The sequence below is a fragment of the Lemur catta genome, chromosome 9 (genome assembly GCF_020740605.2).
Source record: "Lemur catta isolate mLemCat1 chromosome 9, mLemCat1.pri, whole genome shotgun sequence".
Lineage (NCBI taxonomy): Eukaryota > Metazoa > Chordata > Mammalia > Primates > Lemuridae > Lemur > Lemur catta.
Window position 1 is genome coordinate 51,433,597 of NC_059136.1, and position 27,228 is coordinate 51,460,824.

The 27,228-nt window shown below is 34.1% G+C and overlaps 1 protein-coding gene across 1 annotated transcript in view; it reads left to right on the forward strand.

The window, feature by feature from the left end:
- Window positions 1–238: 238 nt before the first annotated feature.
- The window catches only part of EIF3E (eukaryotic translation initiation factor 3 subunit E), a 43,953-nt gene continuing 16,963 nt past the window's right edge, over window positions 239–27,228 (forward strand). Inside the window, exons 1-7 of the mRNA XM_045560907.1 lie at window positions 239–425; window positions 6,739–6,853; window positions 8,147–8,264; window positions 11,150–11,192; window positions 12,341–12,445; window positions 17,944–18,069; window positions 18,759–18,883. Of these exons, the coding sequence (XP_045416863.1) occupies window positions 336–425; window positions 6,739–6,853; window positions 8,147–8,264; window positions 11,150–11,192; window positions 12,341–12,445; window positions 17,944–18,069; window positions 18,759–18,883 (722 nt within the window). The 5' untranslated portion in view covers window positions 239–335. The remainder of the gene's footprint in view (window positions 426–6,738; window positions 6,854–8,146; window positions 8,265–11,149; window positions 11,193–12,340; window positions 12,446–17,943; window positions 18,070–18,758; window positions 18,884–27,228) is intronic.

The window sequence follows — 27,228 nt, forward strand, 5'->3', positions numbered from 1 at the left end:
GTCAGCAATTCTGAGCTTTCAGTACTTATTAATAGAATGGATTACAGGCCACTGATTGATAGATCGTAGGCCAACAGTACAAACACGATACCGACAAACTTACAAACCGAAGAAATTGCGCCCGCAGCTCACGCCCCAACCCAGAGTCGCCCACAGGGAGGGAAGGAGGGAGGACCCGCGCGCATGCGCCAGTGTTCTCAGCGCGCCCCGGGCTGAACCCCGCCCCTTTCCCTAGGCCAGCTTAATCACTGCGCATGCGCGGTACGGGGTCTGTCTGTTTGGTGGAGGTATCAATAAAGTTTTAGTGAGCACAGACTTTCCTTTTCTTTGGCAAGATGGCGGAGTACGACTTGACTACTCGCATCGCGCACTTTTTGGATCGGCATCTGGTCTTTCCGCTCCTTGAGTTTCTGTCTGTAAAGGAGGTGAGGGGGTCTCTGAGCGCGCGGAAGGCGTGGGCGCGGGGGAGGTGTTGGGCGAGGCCCAAACGCGGCGGCGGCGGCGGCGGGCCTGGCACGTGTGCGAGACGGTCGCGAGTGGTTCCTGGCCAGACAGTAAGGACCTGCTGGCAGTTTAGCGAGGTTCCAGTTGGTAATTCCGCAGAATTTGGCGGTGAGGAAGAGTGAAGTGATGGTATGAAGTCAGGGGAGAAAGACGTCTCTGCTTCACTCGTTGAGATGCCGGGACCCGAGCGCCGCCCACGTCAGTTCCTCTCGGAAGCTGCGTCCCCGGCTTCGCCGGAGTAACGAACGCTAGAGCTTCGCCTCAGGCCGGCTTTCAAAAAGCAGCTTTGAGTGGTGTTAGAGCTTTTGATTTTTCTTTTGGGAACTGCGGGAAGAGAGGGCTTGGTTATGGGTTTTTGCATGCCGGGTCGTTTGGACTGATTTTCTTACAGTTACAAGAAATATCTACCACTTTAAAACCCTTGAAACTGTGAATTCTTTGCGTTGAGTTTTTCTTGCCTTTGATAAGTAGCCACTTCCTAGAACAGTAGCCTTATTTCGTCAGATAGGGGCGGGGACCCTCCAAAAAAAATCCTACAATCTTTAACTTAAAATTTGTTTTCCAGTATGTAGATGTACAGACTTGTGATTTGAATTGGCCATTAACGTTCAGTTGTTTACTCAAGATACCATGAATAAATATGAAGTTCTGGAACTTCATTTTACAGCATGTCTCTCAGTTCTAGAAGTTTTATTGGGCTTAAAAGAAAGATTGGGCTTAAGGAAATACCGAAGTTAGTTATACCTTGAGTTTATTGGGAAACTGATGTATTTTAATAATTACAGCAAAGTAATATTGCTATGATGAAGGAATTAGAATTTTGGCTGGAAAAATAATTGAGTTCTGTTTCTGGAACCAGATGACAAGTCTACCTAGAGAACTCTAGTTTTGAGGAATGGATTTTGCACGTCTCAACAGTAGTAAAACAGGAAAGTCCTATAAATATAGGTTAATTTGTTCTGATAACTTTCAAAGCTTCGAGGCAGTTTTGGTTTATCACAGGTATAATCCTCATAATCATAAACCTTTTCTAAACACATGTAGACAACTCTAAACGTGTTGATTTTAGGGAACAGCAAAGTTCATTTTCAATAAATGTCCAGAAATGTCTTGCAATATAGAACTTCTGTTTTCAAAAGATATATTTTTTGCCTTGATTTTTTTTATAACATCTATATTTTAGAGTTTAAATAAAATGTTCCAGTCTGCCTTGTTTCCGGATAAGTGAGGATAATTCACTAAAGATCAAGGAAAAAGAAAAGTACCATACTTTGAAATCCTTTACCAGCTCCTTGTAGAAATGCTTCTGAAGTTAATATTTTTGTATTCTTTACACTTTGATTTTTCAAGGCAGACAGAGGGAAGAATATGTTAGTGTAAATTAGTTTTTCATAGGGCAAGACCAAAACTATGAATTGCAGTTTAGAATCAGTGGAAAATAATCACCTCATATCTGTCTCCTTGGAGAGAATATTGGTAAGATAGCTGTAATGCACCAAGACGAAGACAGATGCTGGAGTATTTATTTAGCAATTACTAAGTCGTTTGACCCTTGAGCAACTGGGGGGTTATGGGCACCAATCCCCATGCAGTCAAAAATCCACATATAACTTTTGATTCCCCCAAAACTTTACTAATAGCCTACTGTTGACTAACACACATTTTATGTTATATGTATTATATACTATATTCTTACAATAAACTAAGGGAAAAGAAAGTTATTAAGAGAATTGTAAGGAAGAGAAAATATATTTACTGTTCATTAAGTGAAAGTGGATTATAATAAATGTCTTCATCCTGGTCATCTTCACCTTGAATAGATCGAGGAGGGGTTGGTCTGCTGTCTGAAGGGTAACAGATGGAGGAGGTGGAAGGGGAGGAACACACTTAGTATAACTTTTACTGAAAATCTCTGTGTAAGTGGAGCCAAGCAGTTCAAACTCGTGTTGCTTGAGGGTCATCTGTGTAGGGCCATGGAATTGTGAGAAATCCAAGGTAAAAGCTACACATCTCAACACTAAAAATCTTACCTATCCTTTAGAGTTGAATGTCTTTGATAGAGGACAAAAAGAAATAAATTTCAGAGAGGTATTATCAAAATTGAGATTCTGTTATCTTCAGTGAGCAAAATGGAGTTTGAGTAGGAAAGGCTTTGAGTCTTGAAGGCTAGATGGTTAGAATAGAGTCAGTGCTTATGATGCATGAGGGTATAGCAGTCCTCCGTTATCCATGGTTTTGATTTCCAAAGTTTCAGTGACCTGTGGTCAATCGAGATCTGAAAATACTAAATGGAAAATTCCAGAAGTAAGCAATTCATAAGTTTTAAATAATGCAATGTTCTGAGTAGAAGAATGAAATCTCTTGTCTTCCCGCTCCATCAGTTGTGAATCATCCCTTTGTCCAAAGCTTCCACTGTGTGTATGCTTCCCACTGTGTATACTATCTGCCCATTAGTCCCTTAGTTGTCTGAGTTATCAGATCTGTCTTGGTATCAAAGTGCTTATGTTCAAGTAACCTTTACTTTACTTAATTTTTCTATTATTATTGTTGTTAACCTCTTACTGTGCCTAATTTATAAATTAAAATTTATATAGGTATGTATGTATAGGGAAAAAACAGTATATATAGTGTTTGGTACTATCTGGGGTTTCAGGCATCCCCTAGGGTCTTGGAATGTTTTGCCTGTGGATAAGAGGGAATTATACTGTATTGCAATAAAAGAATAACAATTTCATGTATTTGTAGTGTATCAGAATATAAGCTCCATGAGAGTAGGAACTTTGTTTTATTCTGTGCTGTGTTCTCAGCACATAAAATAGAGTCTGGCACAAAAACTTTGTATGATTCAATAAATGATTGAATACATATTTGTGTCTCACTGTACTTTATTCTCATGTGAAGTGGAAGGCCAGATAGTATAGCATTCAGGACTCTGGGCTCTGAATTTGAACCTGGATTGGGCTCCTGGTTCTGTCATTTAATACCTCTGTGCGCTTGAGATCAGATTCCTTTAACCTCTTCGCTAAATCTTTTCTTAGGAATAAAATGTTGACACTACCACTAATCTCATGGGGTTGTTAGAAAAATTACTTGAAATAGTGTATATAAAGCACTTAACCTCTTCTGGGACAGAGTGAGTACTGGTAAATGTTTTCTGTAGGGAGACTAGGCCATCATCCTGTAGGGGGACAAGAGGCAGTGGGGGTTTCGGAGACTGAGCTAAGAACTGGAAATGGTGAAAGCTGATCAAAGACAAGTACAAAGCTTGGTAAGGGTGGAGGACCCAAATGAGATTGGAAATCATACATTATAGAGCTAACGATAGTCATTCTCAGAAAGAGGGGAGCAGTGAAAGGTTATTGGAGTAGTATAGAAATGTTTCGGCGTGGGCTTGTAGATAAGTGTCATTTAGAGATTAATGAAAAGGATTGCTGATCAGAGAAAAGGAGAAACGTGATTGAATAACGTTGCCTAGTTTTGCAGCATTTTCTAGTTGTTCTTGGCCAGAATCTAGAAAATAAATGACTTTTTTTCAGAGCTAGAGAGTAGCATTGAATTGTATGTGGTTGTAGAAAATAGACCGAAGGAATCAATGACAGGTAAAGAGAACATCTTTGAAATAGCTAATAATGATATCCAAACTAAGGTAGAAAGTGACACCAAATAGACTGTTTAAAAATTGGAAAGGGCAGAAGGTCTGATGAGAATAGCGAAGCATTTTAATAATAATAGTGGAAGGGGTGATAAATTTAAGTTGGAATCCTTAGAGATAAGATACTGGATGAAATTTGTGGGATAAAGGACTTTTAAGGCATGAGCTTTTAAAGAATCATCAATATAGTGTATTTGTGAAGGATGACAGCAGAGGAAGAGATGGCAAAAGAAGATTCTTAATCTGTTAAAACGTACAAACTGTTTTTAAGAGGTTGTTAGACCTGGTATCAGCAAACCAAAGCCTGGGAACCAAAACAGCCTGTTTTTGTATGGTTTGTGAGCTAAGAATAGTTTTTAACAGATGAACATTTGTAATTATAGAACATTAACTTTATACCACAATTGAGTGAAATATTTCCTTCCCCAAAGGAGTTAGTTCTATTGTCATTAGTAGACCCCTGTATTACAAAAATTTTACTCCATTAGTATTATCTTTTTTATTTCAAAAGTTTTTAAAAAATTGTGGAAATTTGTTTTTCTCTTGTCATGTAAGTACTTACATAGTATCCTTAATTTTTGCTTCACAAAGTCTAAAGTTTTTGCTTTCTGCTCTTTTTGCCTATTGAGAGGTTGAATTGAGAGGCAGGTATAGAATTAAGAACAGGCCAGTAAGGTCTGATGGCAGAGGAGCTACACTCTTGAATCTACTGTGGGGAGGGACGTGGCAAATTAAAAGCTATTAGTGGGGTGCTGAGGAGAGCTGGCATGCTAAGAAAATGATGTGTTCGTTTAAGATTGGGTTTCTATAGGACAAACTGACAGGAAGTAAAGATTTTTCAAGTGTAAAATTTTTATCAGGTATAACATTCATTCATAAAATTACACCAATATAAATATACTGGTCAGTGACCTTTTTTTCAAAGTGAACAGTGAACATATTTTTCTGACTACCACAAAAGGCAGTGAGAGTTTTAGGGAGTGAGATAAAATCTGGTTCACTTACTAAAATATTACAACATTCTAATAAATCTTCCTTCTGATCCTTCTCAGTCGTTGCTCACACATCCCAAAAGTAAGCTCTGTAGTCTGATTCATTTTGCCTATTTTTTATTTTCATGTAAATGGAATTAAGCATTCACCACCATGTACTGCTTTGTATGACTTTTTTCACTCCACATAATGAGAGTCATCCAAGTTTGTAGGATAGCAGTAGTTTTTCAGTACTGTATGTCAATCCATTATATGAGTATATTGCGATTTCTTTATTCATTCTAACATTGATAGACTTACTTGGCTATCACAAATAATGCTGCTGTGAGCATTTTTGGAAAGATATGTTTAATATATGCACTCATTTCTTTTCAGTACCTAGGAGCAGAATTGATGAGTCAAAAAGTGTTTGGCTTTAGGAGATAAAAACTGTTTTCCAAAGTGGTTGTACTCCTGCCAGCAGAGTACGAGTCTTCCAGTTTACTCTACATCCACACCAACACTGGTATTGTCAGTCGGTCTTTTTAGTTTTTATTGTGGCTTTAATAAGCATTTTCTGTATGATTAATGAAGTTGGGAACCTTTTCATATATTTATCAGCCATTTGATTATCCTCTTGTGAAGTGCCTGTTAATCTTTTAGCCATTTCAATGGGAGTTCTGTATGTAGTTTGGAAGGTTCAGTTTTGCTCTCTTGACTATACCATTTGACCACCTTCATCTTTTCTTATGAACAGTGAAATATTGTGACACCTTTCTGGGTTTTTCTTTCTTGCAAAATTAAATTCAGTATAAAAATCTTGTCTTTTGCTGAAGCATCTCTCTCCCTGAATATTGCTGTGTAGAATTCTTACGTGTTGCTCAATACACTTCATGTTTATGTGAGTTTGTGTTTGTATCTATTTGGTCCCTGAACTGTGCTTTAAATTATATTTCTTGAACTTTTTGCAAAGCAAAAACCTGTTATGACATAGTTGGCTTAAAGATGGGTACTGGTTTTGTTTGAAAGATGTGGATACGGAAGCATTATAAAGGATTTTAACTATTTAATGAGCAAAAAATGTGTGGGGGTAAAGGAGAGGCCACATCAAGGAGAGATGGGTGGCATGTGGATGTGAGAAATACTAAAAAGGTAAAAAATTTGAGTCTATTCCTAATGACCTGGATGTGGAGAGGAGACAGCTATATGTGCTTTGTAGTAGAGATGTTGTGATTTTTTTATTTGTTTATTTATATACAGTCTTGTTTAGAAAGGTTAAGAGATGGTTTATGGGGACACATAAAAAATAAGACAGTGTAAACCAGAAGTAGGTGGGAATGGCTTTATAGTGTAAAATTGCCTTCATTTTGAAATGTTTAGTTAAGTAAAATATTTTTATAACTGTAGGTTGGTTGCTTTATATATTGCTTGCCATTTTTGTTACAAGAGGGGGAATTAATAGTTTGTAATATTTTAGAAAAAGTAATAGTTTATAATACTTTATTAAAAAGAGTATTGCATGAAATATGTTTCCAGGTAAACTAATCTTAGTTTTACTCAGTTATTTGGGGAACTTAAATGTATTCATTAGAAAGTAATTTTCTCTTGCAGATATATAATGAAAAAGAATTATTACAAGGGAAGTTGGATCTTCTTAGTGATACCAACATGGTAGACTTTGCTATGGATGTATACAAAAACCTTTATTCTGATGATATTCCTCATGGTAAGTTTTGTCATTAGAACGGAGGTTTGTCTTCTGAACTGAGGACGTGTGTATTAAAGTTTTGTGATTTATTAAAGAGCTTTAGCCAAAAGGCTTAATTTGAGTGATTTTAAAGTTCTTTGGGTGAAAGATAATATAAACGTTACATGTCTTCTAAAGTATATTATTTTCTCTCTGTGAAAGAAGTGAAACTATTTATACTTTAAAGCATGGTCGTCAAATACCTTCAGTTCATACTATGTGTTATCAAAGTCATGCTTATGATTCAAGTTGGAGAACTACTGTGATACAGTGTTTTCTAAACCCTTGGTTTCTGTGGTACTAAATGTTAAAAAAAAGTGGTCCCATAAGTTTGGGAAATACTACTATATCATTTCTTTCATACACATAGCATTTTCAAAGGTTCCAAGAACTCTGTCAGTAAAGAAATACAGTTTACTCTGTTCAAATTGACATTTCTCAGAGTTTGATCATAGATTCCGCCCTTCTGTGTTTGAGAAATGCTATCCTAGAATGTACTTTCTAATATATAGCATGGAAATGATTACATTAAACATGATCATCTTTTTGATTTATAGTTTCCTATAACAGCAGCTCTTCTTTAAATTTGAATTTGTGATGAAAAAGTAAACTTTCTTAGTTTCTCAAGAAAGCATTGATGTGTTAGAGAACTGGATAGATAGTTAAAAGAGATTATTGACTGGATTTGAATTCCATTCAACCTAATTGATAACCTGTAGTAATAACATGTAAACCCCTCTGAGCCTTTGTTCAGAAACTCTGGGATAATATTCACCTAAGAGAATTAAATGGGAACAAATATAAAACCACTTGGAATGAAGTCTCTGAAATGGAGACTTAAATGATAGTTGTATAGTTGTTTCTTTGGGGAGGGGTTGTCCGGTGCTTTTATTTTTATGAAACACCACATGATAAAACATTGAACAGGTACTAAAATGGATATAAATATACAAGCTGGAGTTTTCCCTTCTTCAGAGAGTTTCCTCCTCTCTCTCTTTTGTATCCCCGCCCTCACCCCAGGCTGTATGTTCTCCAGTGTCCCTTAAGAGTAGGAAGAGCATTCCCTCTTCCTTTATGTGACTTTGCAGTTTAGAAGAAATTGTGGATCTGGGGAAGTTACTGAGTTGGTGGTTCTTGGCATGTGAATATATTGGGGGTTAAATAAATATATGTATAGTTTAAGTAAATTGAAAATTTTCCAGACATTCTCAACGGTGAGCAGTACAGTTTAACATTCCTTAACATTATATACTCTTCTACATTTTGAATTAGCTTTGAGAGAAAAAAGAACCACAGTTGTTGCACAACTGAAACAGCTTCAGGCAGAAACAGAACCAATTGTGAAGATGTTTGAAGATCCAGAAACTACAAGACAAATGCAGTCAACCAGGTAACCTCTTCTTAATTTTGAATTCTAAAAATTTTCTTTTCTGGATTAATACAAATGTTAATTCAAACTTTAGTATCTCATAGTAAAAGTTCATAGTTTAAATGATTGCTTTATCCATTTGTTTATTTTCATTTGTCTTTATTTTGTAGGGGCCAATATTTCTTAACAATAAATGTGAATGCTAATTTTTTTTAAAAACCAGTTACCCTTACCTCATTATGCTGTAGCAGTTTTACTCCCTCTCTCCTTGCCAGGGGACATTTAGTAATGTCTGGGGACATTTTTTATTGTCACAAGTGGAGGGGTGCTATTGGCACCTAGCAAGTAGAGGCCAGAAATGCTATTAAACATCCTAAGTGCATAGGACAACAAGCATCCCTCCCACCACTCCTCAACAAAGAATTTTTCAACCCAAAATGTCAGTCAAGAAACCCTGTGCCTGAGCAATACCTAGATCACATGGGTTGCTTACTGTAAGAGAAACCTGAGCTCGCTTTATCACTTGCTAATAAGGTTATAAATTATATCCTTCCAACCTTGATGCCCAGCCCAAGGAGGATAGTGTGGAGCTGGTAAGATTATTTTATTTCTAACTTCCCCTTAGCTAGAAATAGACTTATTGTTTGGTTTCCAAAGAAAGCATGTTACCTTAGTCTGACTTAATACATGTCACTAAATGAAGCCCTTTGAGTTATTAGAAATGTTTAAAGTAAATCACCTGCTAAAATTGAGTGTTACCATTGTGATAAATCTTAGCTACTAATATATTCACTTGAAGAATTGCTGAAGATTGTTAATATGTTCCACCTTTAGTATGTGTTGTTTCATGTCTTCTATAATATGTGTTCAAACCAAATTTTTAGAGATTGGCTATAAGTTTTCTTTTGTGATGTGAGAAAGTATTACCAGATATTTTTAGAAAAGTAACAATACTACACAATTACATTGCTGTACTATAACATACCATACTATGCTGTATTATACCCCGTATATATCTTGACCCTCTGTATCCACGGGTTCCTTGTCAACCAACCACAGATCAAAAATATTGGGGGAAAAAAAACCAATAAAGAACAACAACACACCAATAAAAAATAATACAAATTAAAAATATCATATAACAGCTATTTACATAGCATTTACATTGTGTTAGATAAAAGTTATATAGAGATGATTTAAAGTATTAATACATAGGAGGATGTGTGTAGGTTATATGCAAATACTACACCATTTTATATACGGGACTTTAGCATCTGTGGATTTTGTTATCCATGCAGGGTCCTGGAACCAATCCCTTGTGGATACTAAGGGATGACTGGATACACAGATATATATATATATATATATATATATATATATATATATATATATATATATATATGTACACACACACATGCGCGCGTATATACATATTCACATAGAGTTATATAGCTATTTATAAATAATAAAAATAGCTGTATAGCTGTGTGTGTGTATTATAAGCTACTTCTGTGCTCTTAGAATATGATGAATAATTATTAATATAGACCTTTAAGTCACATATAAGTGCTCACAAAGGGACAGCTGAAATAATCCAGATGTTAGAGTACAACAGAAAATTAAGGATGTTTTAGTTTAGTCACTTAAAGACTAGGAAGTAAGAGGATTAGGGTATGAATAAGATAAAGGTAGATGTGTTCAACAAATATTAGTTTCTTGATAAGCGCTAAATTGGAGATAAATGAAAGGATTGTGTGTTATAAACTTGTAATCTTATTACACTTGTAAACTACCTATTTTCAAAGTAATAACCTCTCCCTGATTATCTTCCCTTTTTTAATTTCATTGAATATACAGTATTGTACTTTTCACACTTTACCAGAAATATTCAATCAGCCAGCAGATACAATGATTATGTAACTGGTATAAAGAGTATAGCATAAAGTTATTCATTATGATCCACAGCAAGTAAGTGTTAAGTGGTTAAAAAATCTTTTTATGTTAATTCCATGCACATTTCATATTCAGTATTATACCCATATTAATTTTAATGGGCACATATTCCCTCCCTGTTACATCTTCAAGTAAAATTATGCTCCCAAAGACATGCTACACATATTCTTTATTGCGAAAAAGGGTAAGAAAATAATTCAATTTTTGAAAATGCTAATAAGGTGAGCAACTGTGCCCATCTGTCCCTTGTCCCTTGGTGTCTTTGTCAAAAGTTTGTCTTTTACTGTTCTACCAGCGTCTCAAGTTAGTGCAAAGCTAATTTAAGGAAAGTTAAATTGCATTATTTGGCAGTTTATTATAAACAATAATTACATAGGGTATGTAGCATAGATACCACGTAAGTCAGGCATGATCTTGCAAATTTGCTAAATCATTGTCCTTGTGAAAAATATTAACAGATTGAGGAAAGGGGACATTTATTTGTAGTATTAGTTTCTTCTAGTTTGTATAATTTTTTCAGTCTGTATTCTATAATAAGAATATATTATCTATTAGGAATGTAATCTCATAGAGCAAATCCCATCCTCATAGATTACCACCTAAGTAGACTACTGACCTTACTATAAAAGTAGTCATATGCTTTGGTTTTATTACCTAAAAAACTTCCAAAGGCCTTAGGTTAGATGTGGTGAAACAGAACATATAATTTTCAATTAGGGCTAAAGAAATCAAAGTGAACTTTAAAGTTTGTAATTCCCCTTGTTAACTTATTACTTATGTTCAAAACATGTATTGTGTTCTGTTTATTTTCTTCTGGAAGTCTTATTTTCTAGTGTTTGTAAGTATTAAAATATTTAAAGCAGCTTTGTGCAGGTAATAACTTAGAAGTTGGATATGCTCATTTTGTTTTCTAGGCCCTGTAAAATATAATAATTTTTGTTTTTTATTATTAGGGATGGTCGGATGCTGTTTGACTACCTGGCGGACAAGCATGGTGTAAGCCTTATTTTTAAAAATGTTTTAAAATTGTCATGTTTTAATAAGGCTGATTAAAGACTTGTCTATACAGATAGGTTCATGGCTTGGTCTAGGAATATAATTCCCAGATTAATTTATTAAATGTAATATCTGGTATGTTTTTCAAAACTTCAGTTTTTAAAAATTGGCGCTGATAAGAAAATACATGCTTATACTCACCTTTAGATAATAGAAATTCTCAAAGATTTTATTATATTTTATATTATTATATTTATTACAGAATTATAATAGTTTGCATTTTACATTAGTCCCAACAGCAAACTAGTTGTTATAGGGCACAGGATACCTTTTCTTATGGATTAACAACTAAGTAAAGACAGAACTAAAGTTGAATTAGAAATGCTTTCAGCAATAGAATTAAGTAATACTTTGGCTGCCTTGTGGAATACAGCAGTCCTTGTAATTATCAAGGTCTTCATAAATCCCTAGATTCACAAACAAATGTTATAAGCTTTCCTAGCCATCTTTCAATCTCATTTCACTTGTGTTAACTCAAAGTATAAGAGTATGAGGCTTTGTGTATAATTAGTTCTTTAACTTGCATTCAAGTTTTCTCTCTCATTTAACAATTACTATGATAAGAGACTTGCTGACCACTATGCACATTTTTCTTTCTGGTTTTCATAGAATATTTGGTGGGTTTGTTAATGTTCTACTTTGGAGCCCTTCTCTTAGGTTTCTTTTATTTTTCATTGTGCTTACATCATTAACTCTAAAAGTCGGTGTTATTTTGGGGCCACAGAATAAAAGTTTACTGTACACGTTATTTGTATAGAACCACAAAAACTTACAAGGATGCATATGTTTGGTAGTTGGCTAAGCTGTCACCAGCTGAGGGACTCATACACCAGACCATCAGCTGCAATTTAAATTTGTATCACAACAAAGTAGATATCTCTACAATTCATAATTCTTTGAGGTCAAAATTGTGAGTGTTAAATTCCTAATGTATATTTTATAAGTCAAAGGAATCTCTGATCATGATATTTATTTTTGGTGGCAACTTTTAGGAGTCTTTGAAAGAATTGACTTCCAGGGTCATTTAAAGAAGTAGATTGGAATTTTAAGACTCAATAACAAATGGAACTTTTTTTTTTTCTTTTTAGTTTAGGCAGGAATATTTAGATACACTCTACAGATATGCAAAATTCCAATATGAATGTGGGAATTACTCCGGAGCAGCAGAATATCTTTATTTTTTTAGAGTGTTGGTAAGTAGTTTATTTTTTTTTTTTTCATTTGTTTTCTCTTTTGTAGGATTCCCTTGTTTTCTTGTAACATGTCTATAAATTTGGGTTTGTCCATTAAGTTTTCAATAGTTGTTGGCAAAGGAGAAAAGAAAAAGCAAAAAACAGAAGCAGGAAACCTTATGTCAGGACCTCAAAGAGGGAGATTTGACTTGTCCTTGTTTTATGTATAATTGTATGATTTTTAGCATTAGCAGAATTCTAACATGTAATGGTTTTGTTATAATGTTACAGCACAGTGTAGGTGCACATTGTAGGTGCTTAATGTTACTGAATAAGTCTGTTATTCCTTGCTTTAATTTAGTCTTTTATGTGGAATCCTGATGGTATTTAAAATATTTTATGACTTAATAGTAACTTTTAAAAATTTATCTTTGCCCTCAGCTATTATAAAAAGGTCAATGGCTTTTTGATTATGGGGGGTGTAGATGAGTTCAAATGCTTATTAACCATAAAGTACCCTGTTACTGTCATTTGTCTGTTTGTCAAATTCATAGATTTGGTGCTTTTGTTAGAGACGGAGAGTTGTGTGAAGCCAGATTAAAAGTCAGGCCTCCAAACTGACTTCTTTGGCATTCTGTCTTCCATTTAGGTAATTGTGATAAGTGTCTTCTGGAGTTGTCAAAATATTCTTGTTTTAACTAGCTTCTCATTTGAGAAATTATAATTTGTTATTTAACTTGGACTAGTAAGCAAGTATGTAAGTCTCTAATATCTCTAGTTAATCCTAGAGGTTCAGAAAAGACTTTTTGTCTTCCAACCTTGGAAGAGTTTGTTTCTTTTGTCTTTATTTTCTGGTGCTTTTTTCTTCACTTTTAGCTCCACATGCCACACACAAAAAAAAGACTTATGTCTTGCTGTCTTTGGTCATTTGCTAGGAAATTAATTTTCCTTTTGGTGGGAGGGAAAGATTTGTGTTAGATTCAGGTTATTCCTACACTGAAATTGCATAAACAACTTCATTTTTTAAAACTATCCACCATCTCTCAAAGAAATAAAGATTTTTCTGTTTATTTCCAACTTTGATTTGAAAAAATTATTTTTCTCTTGCTACCTTTTATAGATGAATTCTTAATTTACAGATTAGCTGTGGTTAGCTTGCAAGTGCATTGAAGGTAAACAGTGATGCTAAACTTGTAGTGACTTATCGGAAAATTCCATCAGTTTTACTTTGAATATTACGAGAGATTTAGGAGAGCAAAAGTTGATTACTTTGGAAATGTAAACAGCTTAAACCAGGATTGTAAAATCAGAAGCCTGGTATGATTACAGGTACTTGAAAAGAGTTGGTTATTCATATCATTTGTTAATGCTGGGAGTGAATTTTGAGAATGAAGATTTAGTGTCATGTTAGAATTCCAGCACAGTAAATTTATTGTTGTTGGTCAGTGAGTGACTGTGCCATTTTGCTAAGACATGGAAACTGAAGGTAACTGCTGGAAATCCAGATATTGAAATGCTTCTAGCATATCCACCCTTGAAAGCAAGTTGGTATGAAGAGCCAACTGTAATGACATGGAGTTTAGCCAGAGTAGTATACATGAGCCTTTTGAGGATTAAGAAACTTGGTGCACTGCAACAAAAAGCTTTTATCCTAACACATGTAACACATTCTAGTTTTAATAGTATCATTATTTTTATGTAATATGGTTTTATAATCTGAAAATTTCTATAAGTGATAGGTATATACTTAAAGGTTTGGGGAATTTTTATGTTTACTTTTTTAGAATATGAACATACAAGTTAGTTCCCTATCTTAAAAAAAATTCTGCATTAGTTTTAACATTTTTCATTGCCCTAACAAAGCTTGTGCTGGAACTCAAGTGACATGTTGATTGAATGATTAAATACTATGATATGAACACAAAATTAATATGCTTTATATTAAAAGCAGTCAACATATAGTTATTGGGGATTCTTAGAAGTTATGTACAATTCATTCTTTAATTTTTGTCACATCTTGTGCCAGAAAACATTCGAGTTAGGTGGGAGTTGTTTGCTTCTAATTGGCATATTGGCAGGCTAACAAAGCTAAGTTTAAAGAATAGATTATATTATTTATCTTTTGATTTTAGGCACTACCATAAAATCTATGTATTTGCTTGAAATTTTAATAGAAAGTCTAAAAATCTTGTTTTGGATTTGGGATAAAAAAGTCAATGTTTTACTTTATTTAATTTTATTTTTTTGCAATGGCCTTTTTTAATTTCTGAATTCTGGTGGTTGGTTATTCTTTTAAATCTATGGTTAGGGAAACATAAGCTATGAAAGAGCCATTGTAACTATGATCTAAGATTAGAATTTGACTCTCTGAATGACCTATTGTAGGTCAGTGGTGTATAAATTAAAGCTGTATGACCCTAGAATCTGCCTTTATTTTAAAAAGACTTGGTGGATTTTAGAATACATTGAGGAATGTTTAGGTACACTCTGTTTGCTTGTAAAACTTCTTTGACTTATACTCCAGGAAGTGTGTTAATTGAAATGAAATGGTGGAACAGGTTTGGTGGGAATTTTTGAGCACTTATGTTTTAAAAGTTATTAAGCTAGGCAGTGGTGGCTCACACCTGTAATCCCAGCACTTTGGGAGGCCAAGGCAGGAAGATTGCTTGAGGCCAGGACTTTGAGACCAACCTGGGCAACATAGTGAGACTCTGTCTCTAGAAAAAAGAAAATATTAATAATTAGCCAGGCATGGTGGCTCATGCCTGTAGTCCTAGCTACGAAGGTGGCTGAGGTGGCTGAGGCAGGAAGATCGCTTGAGCCTAGGAGTTTGAGGTAGCAGTGAGCTATGATGGTGCCACGGTACTCTAGCCCAAGTGACACAGCAAAACTGTCTCAAAATTTTAAAAAGTCCACACTGTTAATTGTTTTTCTTTAAATCTGCCGTCACTATGGCCTTTGATCTAGCTCCAAAATATAACCCATCCCCCAATACAGCAGCTATTTGGCTTTTTGTTTTTGTTTTTTAAATAGTAGAGGTGGGGTCTCGCTCTTGCTCAGTCAGGCTGGTCTCCAACTCCTGAGGTCAAGTGATCCACCTGCCTCGGCCTCCCAGAGTGCTATGATTATAGGTCTGAGCCGCCACACCCGGCCCCGGCTGCTATTTGAAATAAAAATGATTTTAGATGCCAGGACTATTTGTGATCAAATTTTGTAGCTGTTTTTTCCACTCTGGATTTAAAATACATCTACTGTTTGTATATACTATTCTTATTTAAAAGCACTTTTTCCTTGAGTAATGACGACTTTTGGAAGCTTTAGGATCTTTACTGAAGTTTTGGCTCTGATGTACCCTGATGTAATGTTGGTGTAAAAGATGGCTGTTTAATGTTGACTTTCAGACATGGTTTTTCATATTTTAACATCTGAATGTATCTTGACTAGGTTGTTTTTTGTTTTGGAAATAAAATAATAACGTATCTTAAAACTGAAAGCATCTTAGACATGATACATTTTAATACTCAGATGTCCTTTCTTTTATAAGGATTACACATTTTATCCTCTATAATTAAAATGATTTTATGGATTTTTATAAATGAATTGTTTAATGTCAGTGAATTTTGACAAATGCATATACCTGTGTGGCTACCACTGAATCAAGATGAAGAATATTCCTGTCACCCCAGAAAGACCCCTTTTACCTACTTTGTAGTCATATTCCACTCCTGGTCCTGGGTGTCCATTGATCTGCTTTCTGTCCCTATAGATTAGTTTTACCTATTCTAGAATTTCATACAGGTGGAACGACATAGTGTGTATGTTTGTGTCTGGCTTATTTTTACTAGCAAGTTTTTGAGATTCATTCATGTTATCGTGTATATCAGAAGTTTGGTTTTTTTTTTCTGTTGCTCAGCAGTAATTTATTCTTTAACTATACCATTATCTGTTTATTTATCTATTGATGAACATTTGGGTTACTTTTAGTTGTTGTCTATTACAAATAAAGTTGTCATGAATATGCACATGCAAGTTATATTGTGGATGTACTTTGTGATAATAATTAAAACCAGTGGTTTCATGGATACATTTTGAAATTTAATTTACAAAATAAGTCTCTGTTATTTGCCTGTTTTTAGAGTTTGCTCAAGGAAGAATCCAGTATAGGCTGAGTCTGTATTATTTATGGTTCCCAAAGTTTAGATTTATCTACCCACCTTTAGATAAATATATAGATCTATCTATCTATCTATCTATCTATCTATCTATATATCTGTCTATCTCTGATATCATTTTCATTCTCATTTTAATAACTCAGATTTACTGAGTTCTATCAGGTGATGTTGTAATCGCTACGTGCATTATGTCATTTAAACTAAACGACTGAAGTGAGTTCTGTTACTCTCCCCATATTACAGATGAGGAAGCTAAAGCACAGACTGTTTAGCTATTAATAGTAATTGGTAGAGCCAGGGTACTTGGTGGTTGGATTTCTAGTCCTGCATGTACAATTTCATTTAACTTGGAATTATGATACATGCTTGACATTTATACTATGATGTGCTTTGGTGAAAAATTACACCCAAAATTTCATCTTCAGGTGCAGAAATGTATTTTCCCTCCACTACCCTTACTTGCTTCTGCTGCTTTAGCACATATGATCAGTTCAGAGTCATTTTACCTATTTCTGTTGCCTTGTCTTAGGGAGTCCTGCTTTACTCATGTTTGTTATTAGCCTAGTCCTTATAAGTATTTTGAGTTTGTGACCCTCTTTCACCAGTGGAGAGAAAAAGTAGGGATGGCCTTCAGTCCTCCTTTTTTGTAGGCTAAGGCTGTGGTATAAAATTTGTTTCTTTCACGATGAGAAGTGTAATTTTGGGCAAATTACACTCTCTATGCATTACTTCTTCTATTGAAAAGGGGATAAAAAATACCACCTACCTTATAGGATTTTTGGTAGGATTATATGAGAAAATTAACTTTTGCTTATTACATAATCTTTTGATAACTTAATTGTTATCAACCAGTGGGCCTGGATTTTTCCTACTCTCCATCTCTGTAACCCCTTCTATTTGTGTCATAATTTAGAATTGTTTTTTGTTGTAATTTCTCATGACATTGTAAATGAGACCCAGAAGTCTTGATGTTCCCTATCTTCATACCAGTGATTTTAGTGACAAATTTTCTATGAATCTAACTTAGTTTCTAAAGTTTTAGGTCCCTTAAATCTGATAAGTTGTATGTAAATTATCTGAATGTGTTACACTACGATGGTGCTGCTGTTCCCTAGTTTTAAAGGTTACCCTTTATTTTCTGATTTAGTCTGAATAATAAAGACCTGGGTATTTTTAGTAAATTAAGTTATTTGAAACAGTTAAACTAGTGTGATCCAATAGGGAGTAGAGTTTGGGTAGAAAGCTATAGGTCTTTTTAGCAGGCTAGATGGATATGTGAGGTATAAAATATACATTGTTTTTCCTCCGGAGTACTCACAATATAATTAATTATAATTGCTTAAATAGGTTCCAGCAACAGATAGAAATGCTTTAAGTTCACTCTGGGGAAAACTGGCATCTGAAATCTTAATGCAGAATTGGGATGCAGCCATGGAAGACCTCACAAGGTTAAAGGAGACCATAGATAATAACGTGAGTTACACTTATTCCGAGTGATTCTCTGAAATTTCTATATATCCTTCACACTTTCTTATGAGGAATAATATTGTGTACTTTCAGGGGACTAAAATTTTCAGATTAGCTTTTATATGACCGTTTTGTTGACAAAAATCACAGTGCATTAGTGGATTGATTAGTTTCTCTGAATCTCCTTGGAGATTGAAGGAAACTGTGAAATTTCTCTTGACTCTTAGAGAAAAGAACTCAAGTCTTCATTTCTGCTACAGTTACTGCGCCCTTTTTTTAATGCCAGTGAAAATGACACTATGCTGTTAGTGCCACTTGTTAATGAAAGTCCTATGCATAAGACAGTTTTTATCCACAGTTAATGTCTAATAAAACCATTTACTATGGAATGTTTAGTTCAACTCTTGCCTTTAAATGGCTAAATCATTTCAGAAATGATTATAATTTATAACTACTGTAAGAGTGATTTAGTGGACATTATTGAATCTGTCTCTAAGAACAGGGCAATAATTTGGAATGTTGAGGATCATGCAGAGAGAAGGTATAGGGGGTCAGACTTTGATCATAATGATCCTGGTGTACATGCCTTACAAAGGTCTGGTTTTTAATTACAATTTCAAAATCAGTGATGTTTATTCTCTTTCCTCTTTCTCATATGTTAATATTTCCTGTGTATCCATTTTTTAATCCTTTAGTCTGTGAGTTCTCCACTCCAGTCTCTTCAGCAGCGAACATGGCTCATTCACTGGTCACTGTTTGTTTTCTTCAACCACCCCAAAGGTCGCGATAATATTATCGATCTCTTCCTTTACCAACCACAGTAAGTTATTTCATTGTATAATTTTGACTTTAACTATATGAAATGATACTGAATTTTTTAAACTTGAAATGTACTTCAAACATTTGAATTTGTTGTCATTCATTTTTTCCCCTTCTTTGTGTGGTAGATTTGCTTGTTCATTGAAAAGCTTAAATGTAACTGCTTAAGTAAATTATTGGATAAGGTGTACTCTAGGCACGTTAAAGTGCTATTTAAAGCGTGTTCCCTGGGCCAACAGCATAGGCATCATGTAGAATCGCAGGACTCACCCTAAAAGAACTGAATCCGAATCTGCATTTTAATAAGATCTCAGGTAACTGTATACGTTAAAGTAGTAGAAATAAGGCACTAGGCCATATTATTTGAAAGGAATATGTACATCTTGTGGAAGAATCCTTTTTATGTCATCTTTGCTCTGTCACACAGCTTTTGTTTAATCTTTTGATGATAAGAAATTAACTGCTTTATGAACTAGACCATTCTATTAATATCAGCTAGAAATCGTTTTTTAAAATTTTTTCTTTCACTTGAGCTCAAGTGCCTGTGAAACTTCTGCCTATTATTTCTTGTTTGGCTGGAACAACAGGAAACAAGACTGCTTTATGGAAATACTTCAGATTATTTGAAGCAATTTTTACTTTTCTCTGCTTCCTTCAGGCTATCTCTAGTTTTATTAAGTAACAAGAGTTTTTCAGACCCTGTAGTATTTTGGTTGCCTTCCTTAAATAATTTCCATTTATTTATCTATATTTTTCTTAAAATTTGGATCTTCAAAATTGAAACCTTATTCTAGGATTTTTATATAAGATTTATAGATTACAGTGATAAGATTAGCTTCTATTATCTGTACATATGCTTATATTAATGTAGTGCAGCATTGCAATAACATATATTAGCAATTATTTCGTGGTACAGCTTATATTGGCTTTATTGATTGATTGATTGATTGATTGATTGTAGAGACAGGCTCTTGCTCTGTCACTCAGGCTGAAGTACAGTGGGCCTGAATGTAACCTTGAACTCCTGGGGTCAAACAGTCCTTCCACCTTAGGTTCCCCAGTAGCTGGCACTACAATCATGGACCACTAATGAATGCTCAGCTGATTTTTTTTGTTTTGTTTTATTTTGTTTTTAATTTTTTGTGGAGATGGGTCTCACTGTGTTGCCCAGGCAGGTCTTGAACTCCTGACCTCAGGCAGTCCTCCCACCTAGGCCTCCCAAAGTGCTGGGATTACAGGCATGAGCCATATTTTTATTGTTTGTTAACCTAAATAAAGATTTTATAGTTCCATTTTATTTTATGTTAGTTTCTGCTGATTGTTGTCCATCAAATTATCATTTTTCTAAAATGCATATTTTAATTTACAAAAGTATACTTTAGAAATAGACAATGCTGGCTGGGAGGGGTGGCTCATGCCTATAATCCCAGCACTCTGGGAGGCTGGGATGGGAAAATTGCTTGAGGCCAGGAGTTTGAGACCAGTATGGGCAACATAGCAAGACCTCATCTCTAAAAAAAAAAAAAATTTATTTAGCCCAGCACAGCAGCAGGCACCTATAGTCCTAGGTACTTGGGAGGCTAAGGCAGGAGGATCTCTTGAGCATAGGAGTTTGAGGCTGCTGTGAGCTATGATCACACCACTGCCCTCCAGCCTGGGCACCAGGCTGAGGCCCTGTCCCTTTAAAAAAAAGAAAGAAAGAAAGAGAGGATGTAATACTCTTCTGGTATAAAACACCGATGAAAACAACTTGTGTTTAAATCATTTCTGTAATTTTCAAAGTCTGGAAAATAAGGTAACACTACAGTGATATTTTGGATAGGTTGATAAGATATAATAATCTAAACTGAGTCACATTAATACACAATGCTCTTTTAAGTGTTTAGGAAATTTTTTTTTCCTTTGTGAGATGGAGTCTTGCTCTGTTGCCCAGGCTAGAGTGCCTTGGCATCAGCCTAGCTCACAGCAACCTCAAACTCCTGGGCTTAAGCAATCTTCCTGTCTCAGCCTCCCAGGTAGCTGGGACTATAGGTGTGCCACCATGCCCGGCTAAGTTTTTCTATTTTTAGTAGAGACGGGGGTCTCATGCTTGGTCAGGCTGGTTTCAAACACCTGACCTCAGTGATCTTCCCCTCAGCCTCCCAGAGTGCTAGGATTACAGGCGTGAGCTACCTGTTGTGGGAAAATTTTTAAGACTCTAAAACATTTGACCTTGTCAGTTAAATTGTTCCACATAATCAGGACTTTGAATTTAAAAGAAATTTAAGTTATTGATACAGATGGAAAAATATTTAGACGTGAAGTACCAGTAATTTTTTCACAGGGAGCAGTTCTTAAAAGGCATATGTTGTGTTCTATGCGTTAAATGCTAAATGTTCCTCTCAGTCTGGTTAATAGAAGCACTTTTAGCGTCCTTTTTTACTTTTCACGTTAACATTGCAACTTTAAGTTCAGTATTGATATATTTAGTTGCTATTTGCATGAAATGCTGGTCCAGTATGTTAAAACTAAACATGGGCAGAGGAATTTTGTAACAGAGAAAATTATTTTTGTCTTTGAGTAAAGAAAAAACAAAACCATATGTCATTGAGCCAGGAAACAATGCATGATCTTTGCCTGTGTTCCAAGGTTATATTAATAATTTTAAATGTAAATCATTGGTGAGAAATGAAATTTTGTAATTTATATAACATTATAGTTATTTGTTTTATTATTGGAGATATTTTTGTAGCATTCAAGTATGCCTTCTTGATTCATATTATTCACTAGATATAATAACCTCATTCTATCTGAGCAATTGTTCCATCTTAAAGAAATCCTATTTGTTAGAAATTCAGTATTAATATTATGTATGTACAATTTTTAAAATGTTCTATATGTGTACTTTACTGTTTGCTGGATCCTATGGTAGGTTGTTTATAATCTGAAAAGTTATATAAATCATATGTTGAAGTAAGTAAAAGTAGTGGAAAAGTTTTTTTTAAAAAGGCCAATGGCCCACTAAAATAAGATCCTACAAGACTGACATTACTTTGTTCTGGCCTTTGGCAGAGTAAGTTCAGCAGCTTTATTTGGCAATATCCTACAGATAGATTTATTAAAAACCAGGCTCAAAAAAACAGATGTGTAAACCCAGAATGCCATCAGTAATTTATAATGAGAAGTACAAGTGCTAAGAGGTCTAAGTACATGGAACATTTGAACAGATTGTTCCGATCCTGTAGATTTAATGCATTGGAAGCCATATCATAAGCTGAAGGTTGCTTTATGAGTACTTGGAATCAGAATAGAGAGTTAGTTTATGACTGAAGTGTTTAATTGCATCGTCAGGTAAAGCTGGCCTAACATAACCATGTTCACAATAGGAATATTCCTGCCATCAGGGCCAGGACCAGGCACATTTTTTGGCATGTATTCTATTACCCTAAACATTTGAATGAGCATTTCCAGAATGCTTTTTATTTTTTCATGATTCCATTTCAGATTAATACCTCTTACTCTGTTCTCATTCCCGTCTCCTGCCCGGTATTTATTTAAATATGTTATTAATAATATCTTTTATCAGATTCTTACATACCTTAGGCCACCAAAAAGCCTGCAATAAATTTTTTTTAAATGTTAATGGTTATAGTTTCTGGGCAGAATATAGTAAAACTAGAAATTAAGAATGTAATAATGTAAAAAAGTAAATCTTGGAAAACTTAATTAAAAATATTATAAATAACTAAATGTAAGAAGAGATTAAATATTTAATAAAGAAATATCTATCAAAGCAGCCCTCAGATTTTAACTCATAGCTTTGAGTACTTATTCAACTTTTAAAACCTTCATTATAAGTACGGAAAAAAGTGAAGTGTATAGTCCCAGCTACTTGGGAAGCTGAGGTGGGAGAATTGTTGAGCTCCAGCCTAGGCAATGCAGTGAAATCTTGTCTCAAAAAAAAAAAGTACAGGAAAACATACAAAGGCAATGGAAATAAGATATATATGTTAGAAAATATTGAAATTACTAATCTTAAAACTGATCATTTCATTTGAAAAATGAAAAACGATGAAAATGTAAAGTAGAAATGAATATGGCTGTATATGACTAATAAAATAATAACAAATTTAAAATCATAAGGAAATACTGTATATACATGGATGATGTGCTCCGAAACCTGCCCTACGTGGTGTTATCAGATGAGTTAACTAAGGGAGGAATTGTGAGGGGTTTTGTTTTGTTTTGTTTTTAAGTGATTACATTAGAAGGACTCTGGGTCCTGATAAATTTATTGGTACTTTTGGGGTTTAACAAAGCATGTGAGTATGGGAATATATTCAGTCTAACTTGGTAGGACAGATAGGACCTTTTTGGAACATCCAGTAAAGCCTGCCTCCTCAAAGATCCAAATTAGGTATACATAATGAAGAGCCATAGAGCATTGGATATTTGGCAAAAAAAAGGAGTGACATCAGAACTATCTTTGGGAATATTTTTACAAGCCGGTGGTTCTTAGTGAAACAGGGTTGAGGACTTTCTGTAAGTCATTTCATTTGAAGTCAAGGTTTCCAAGAACTTATCAACAGTGTTAAGTTTTCCTGTATTAGAAGTAAAGCAAATTAAAAGTATATGTTTACTCATTAACAAATAGTAAATAGATTAGATTTGACATAAATAATGGATTTTTTTATGAAAAATAACTTTTAAAACAAGAATTTAGAAGATTGACATTGTTTTACATTTTTGCAGACCTTTAATTGCTGGGTTAATTGACAGCTGGATTTGCATGCCATCTATTATGTGTGTTTTATTTGAAGTATGTGAAGAAAACCTAGCCTCACACATATATGTAGTTGGAAAAGAAAGTTTTAATAGCCTTTTCAGATAATTGTGGATACTCTCTTTATAATAAAAATGCAGTAAAACTAGGCAAATAATAGTAAGGTTATTTGTAATGTGGAATCTGAAACCATATCATTGAACTTTATAGATTCTAAACTGTACTGGTATTCTAGACTATATTGGTCTATCTTGTACTTGGAATGGATCTTTTCCCCATGCATGATTTTATATCATCATGCATTGGTTATTTGGGAAATACAGGGTTATGCAGGTATTTCAGTATGTTGACATTGTACAACACCAGAAAAACCACATTCATTAACATTACTATCAAACCCATTAGAAAACACCTGAAGTGTTGGAAAGCTGTCAAGCTCCCAGTGGCAGATAAAATTTTCCAAAATTCTAGCTTTTCTTGAAAGCTCTAATTTAATCGTTTGTTTTTCTTGAAGAACAGGCTCACATCATTTTCTAGAAAATGTCTGCCAATACCCAAGTATGAATAGCTTTGGTTTTTCTGTCATTCTTGAAAGTAAAAATACTGTTCTGTGAGAAAAGCAACTAGTTCATTTTGTGACTCAGTCACACAAGTGCTTTTTCTTAAGACAACCATGACACTGAGGTAGTATATAGCAGAAGCACTTTAACATGTATGTACTTCCCATTTAGTCATACAGAAGATTAAAAAGATTAGTACTTGAGTTAAATTTTTTAGAAATTAGTAATTTGTACTACCTAATTGAGGATGTAGTTGGTACTTGCTTTTTTTTTAACTATAAAAGTGTGGTGGTGAAAAATACACCACTACTAGTATAGTTTGATTTGTGCTATGGTTCCAGAAGAGTTTGCTTGTTTATACAGTACAATAATTTTTAGTAACTTAACTGAGCAATGTAACCATTACAATCAATTTTAGGACATTTTATGTCTCCAATAAGAATCCTCATGCCTGTGGAACTTTTTTTAAACAGAATTAGCCTGTTAGCAAAATGTGGAAAAGAAAACTACTAGTATTATTATGTCGTTTAGTTCACAAAAATACTGTGCTTAATTGTTTTCACTTGCCGTAGAGTTAGGCTACCGTCATATTTTCTTTCTTGTCAGTAATGTCTTCATGGCTGATTTTGATTTTTTTTTATCCTAACTTTTTGCATATGAAAACACCAGATGACTTGACGGAACATTGTTTCAGCCATTTCCTGGGCTGTGTGTTCTTTACTTGGAAGAGCTACTTACTGTCCATTTTCAGTGTGTGATTTGCATTTGTATGTCTACAATCAGTATGTGTTTTTCAATTGTCTGATAGGTAGTAGAGATGTATGAAGAAAGTATCATGTTCTTCCTGTTTTTACTTCTGATAGCACAGTATTACAGTTTAATGTGATTGGTTGAGTACAAGTTAAATTGATACTTTACATAGATTGTGAATTGTAGGATTTTTTTTTAAATATAAAAGTACTTGGAGATAATTTATACATTTTTCCTGAAGTGGAAATTTAGATGCTTGTTCAGGTTAGAGTCTCTTATGTCATGTATATTACTGTTTCTGTCATAATTTACTCTGAATCTAAAGTGGAGATGAATAACACATTTGAAAAATGTTGAACTTTTAAATGTAACATAATTAAAATGTAACATAATACACATCAGGTGTAATGTAGAAAGTGTTCATAGGCTATTAGAAATGAGGCTTTGCCACTAAATGTACATGCTATTAGGAAAAAAATGCATCTGTAATACAAGGTGATACTACTCCCACTTAATAAAAAGATGTAAAGTTTAGTTTGTAAGAGTGTTTAATTTGTTTGCTGAATAAAAATAACAAATTTTCTAAGAAATTTCAAGTTTTATTATTAACAGGTCAGTTAGATGTCCAGAATTTGTCCCAATGGACCTTTCCTTTATTTTCCTTATATTTTCTAATTATTTCCTGATAAGAAAACTCTTTTTTTATGCAGACACTGAATTAGAAAGCAAAGCATTGAACTGGCACTATAGGTGTGCTAAAAGAATACAATATGTGTCCATATTACTGGACTATAAGCACTCATTACAATATTCTCAATTGACAGGAAAGCAACTGTCAGAAAAATTAGAAACTTTAAAATGAAGCATCACATAGCAGAATTCTCTCATAAAAATTGATGAAGGCGAGGCTTTGACTAAAGTAAGTTTCTGAGTGGTTCTTTCATTAGCCAAGTAAGGAATGCCATTTATCAGTGGAGGTTCAGTTAAATAATGTTTGTTTGATTGTAGCAGCCAAAGAAGTATGTCCAGAGAAGATAAAACTGTTAGATTTTCATTGAGGACAGTTGCTCAGAGTTGAAGATACTGGGAGCATGTTGGGGCAAGATTGAAATTTTCCTGTGATCAAAACTGCCCTCAACCCCTATCCTCCAACACTGAAGGGCCCTGGAGATTAACTTTTGCTGCAGACTTCATAATGAATATGTTCATCCTAAAATTACAAAGCAAAACAATGCTTATATGTAAGATTTACACCATAATAAAGTTATTTCAGTGACAGCACGGTATGAATCACAAGTAATATCTAGCTGCTTTACATATTTTTGTTCTGTCAAAAGAAGTGAGACCCTCATTCCCATACAGATTTGCAGCAGATATATATTTTCAAGCTCAGATTATAGTTGCAGAAAGTTTTAGACCTCATTGCAAGTACAAAGGAAATTTCTGTATTTCATAATTTACTTAACTGCAGTTGAATTGGAAGTGATTAATCTGCAATGTGATATGCTAAAAGACAATATCAAGAGAATTTAATAAAATAATTGCCTTCCAAGCAAGAAATGTGTTCAATTAAAATAATATTCTTGTCAATTTATGGCAGTGTTAGTAGTGTCTGCGTGAAAAACATTTTCAAGGACTGAATATGTAAAGTCTCATTGCAGATCAACATTAACAAATAAACATTTGCAATAAATTTCAATGATAGGGTTGTCTAAATTTTAATCCAGTTTAGCAAAGTTATCCTCAATGAAGGAATTCCATTGGTTTCATTAGTGGACCTATATCTTTAAAATCACACCAAAATATTATATTTTGAATTCTGTCAATAAAATATTTTAGCAATTTGTTTCTTCTCTTTCTATATAAGTGCCTTTATAAATATTCTGAATTTTACCTCTTGGCTACACAGCCAAAAATATTTACTATTTGGTTCTTTACAAAAATTTTGTCAGCCTCTGGGGTATACTCAGAGAAACAGGTGGCTTCCCAAGAAAGTCATCCTCCAGTAAAAATAATGAACATGTATATGGTACAGTGGTATAAAGTTAGGATGAGTAAAAAGAAACGTGTTTAAAATTCTATACAATAAACATAGAATTTTCTAGTCATGTATAATGAGTTTAGATAAATTTGTGAATGAGCCTACTAAAATTATTTACTTCAAAACTGATATTATGAAAAACAACCATGCTGTCCTGTGCCTGTACACGAGGTCTCTGGCAAGATACTATTGAAATAAGTAATTGTTCTGAACTAGTATTGCAATTAAAAAAT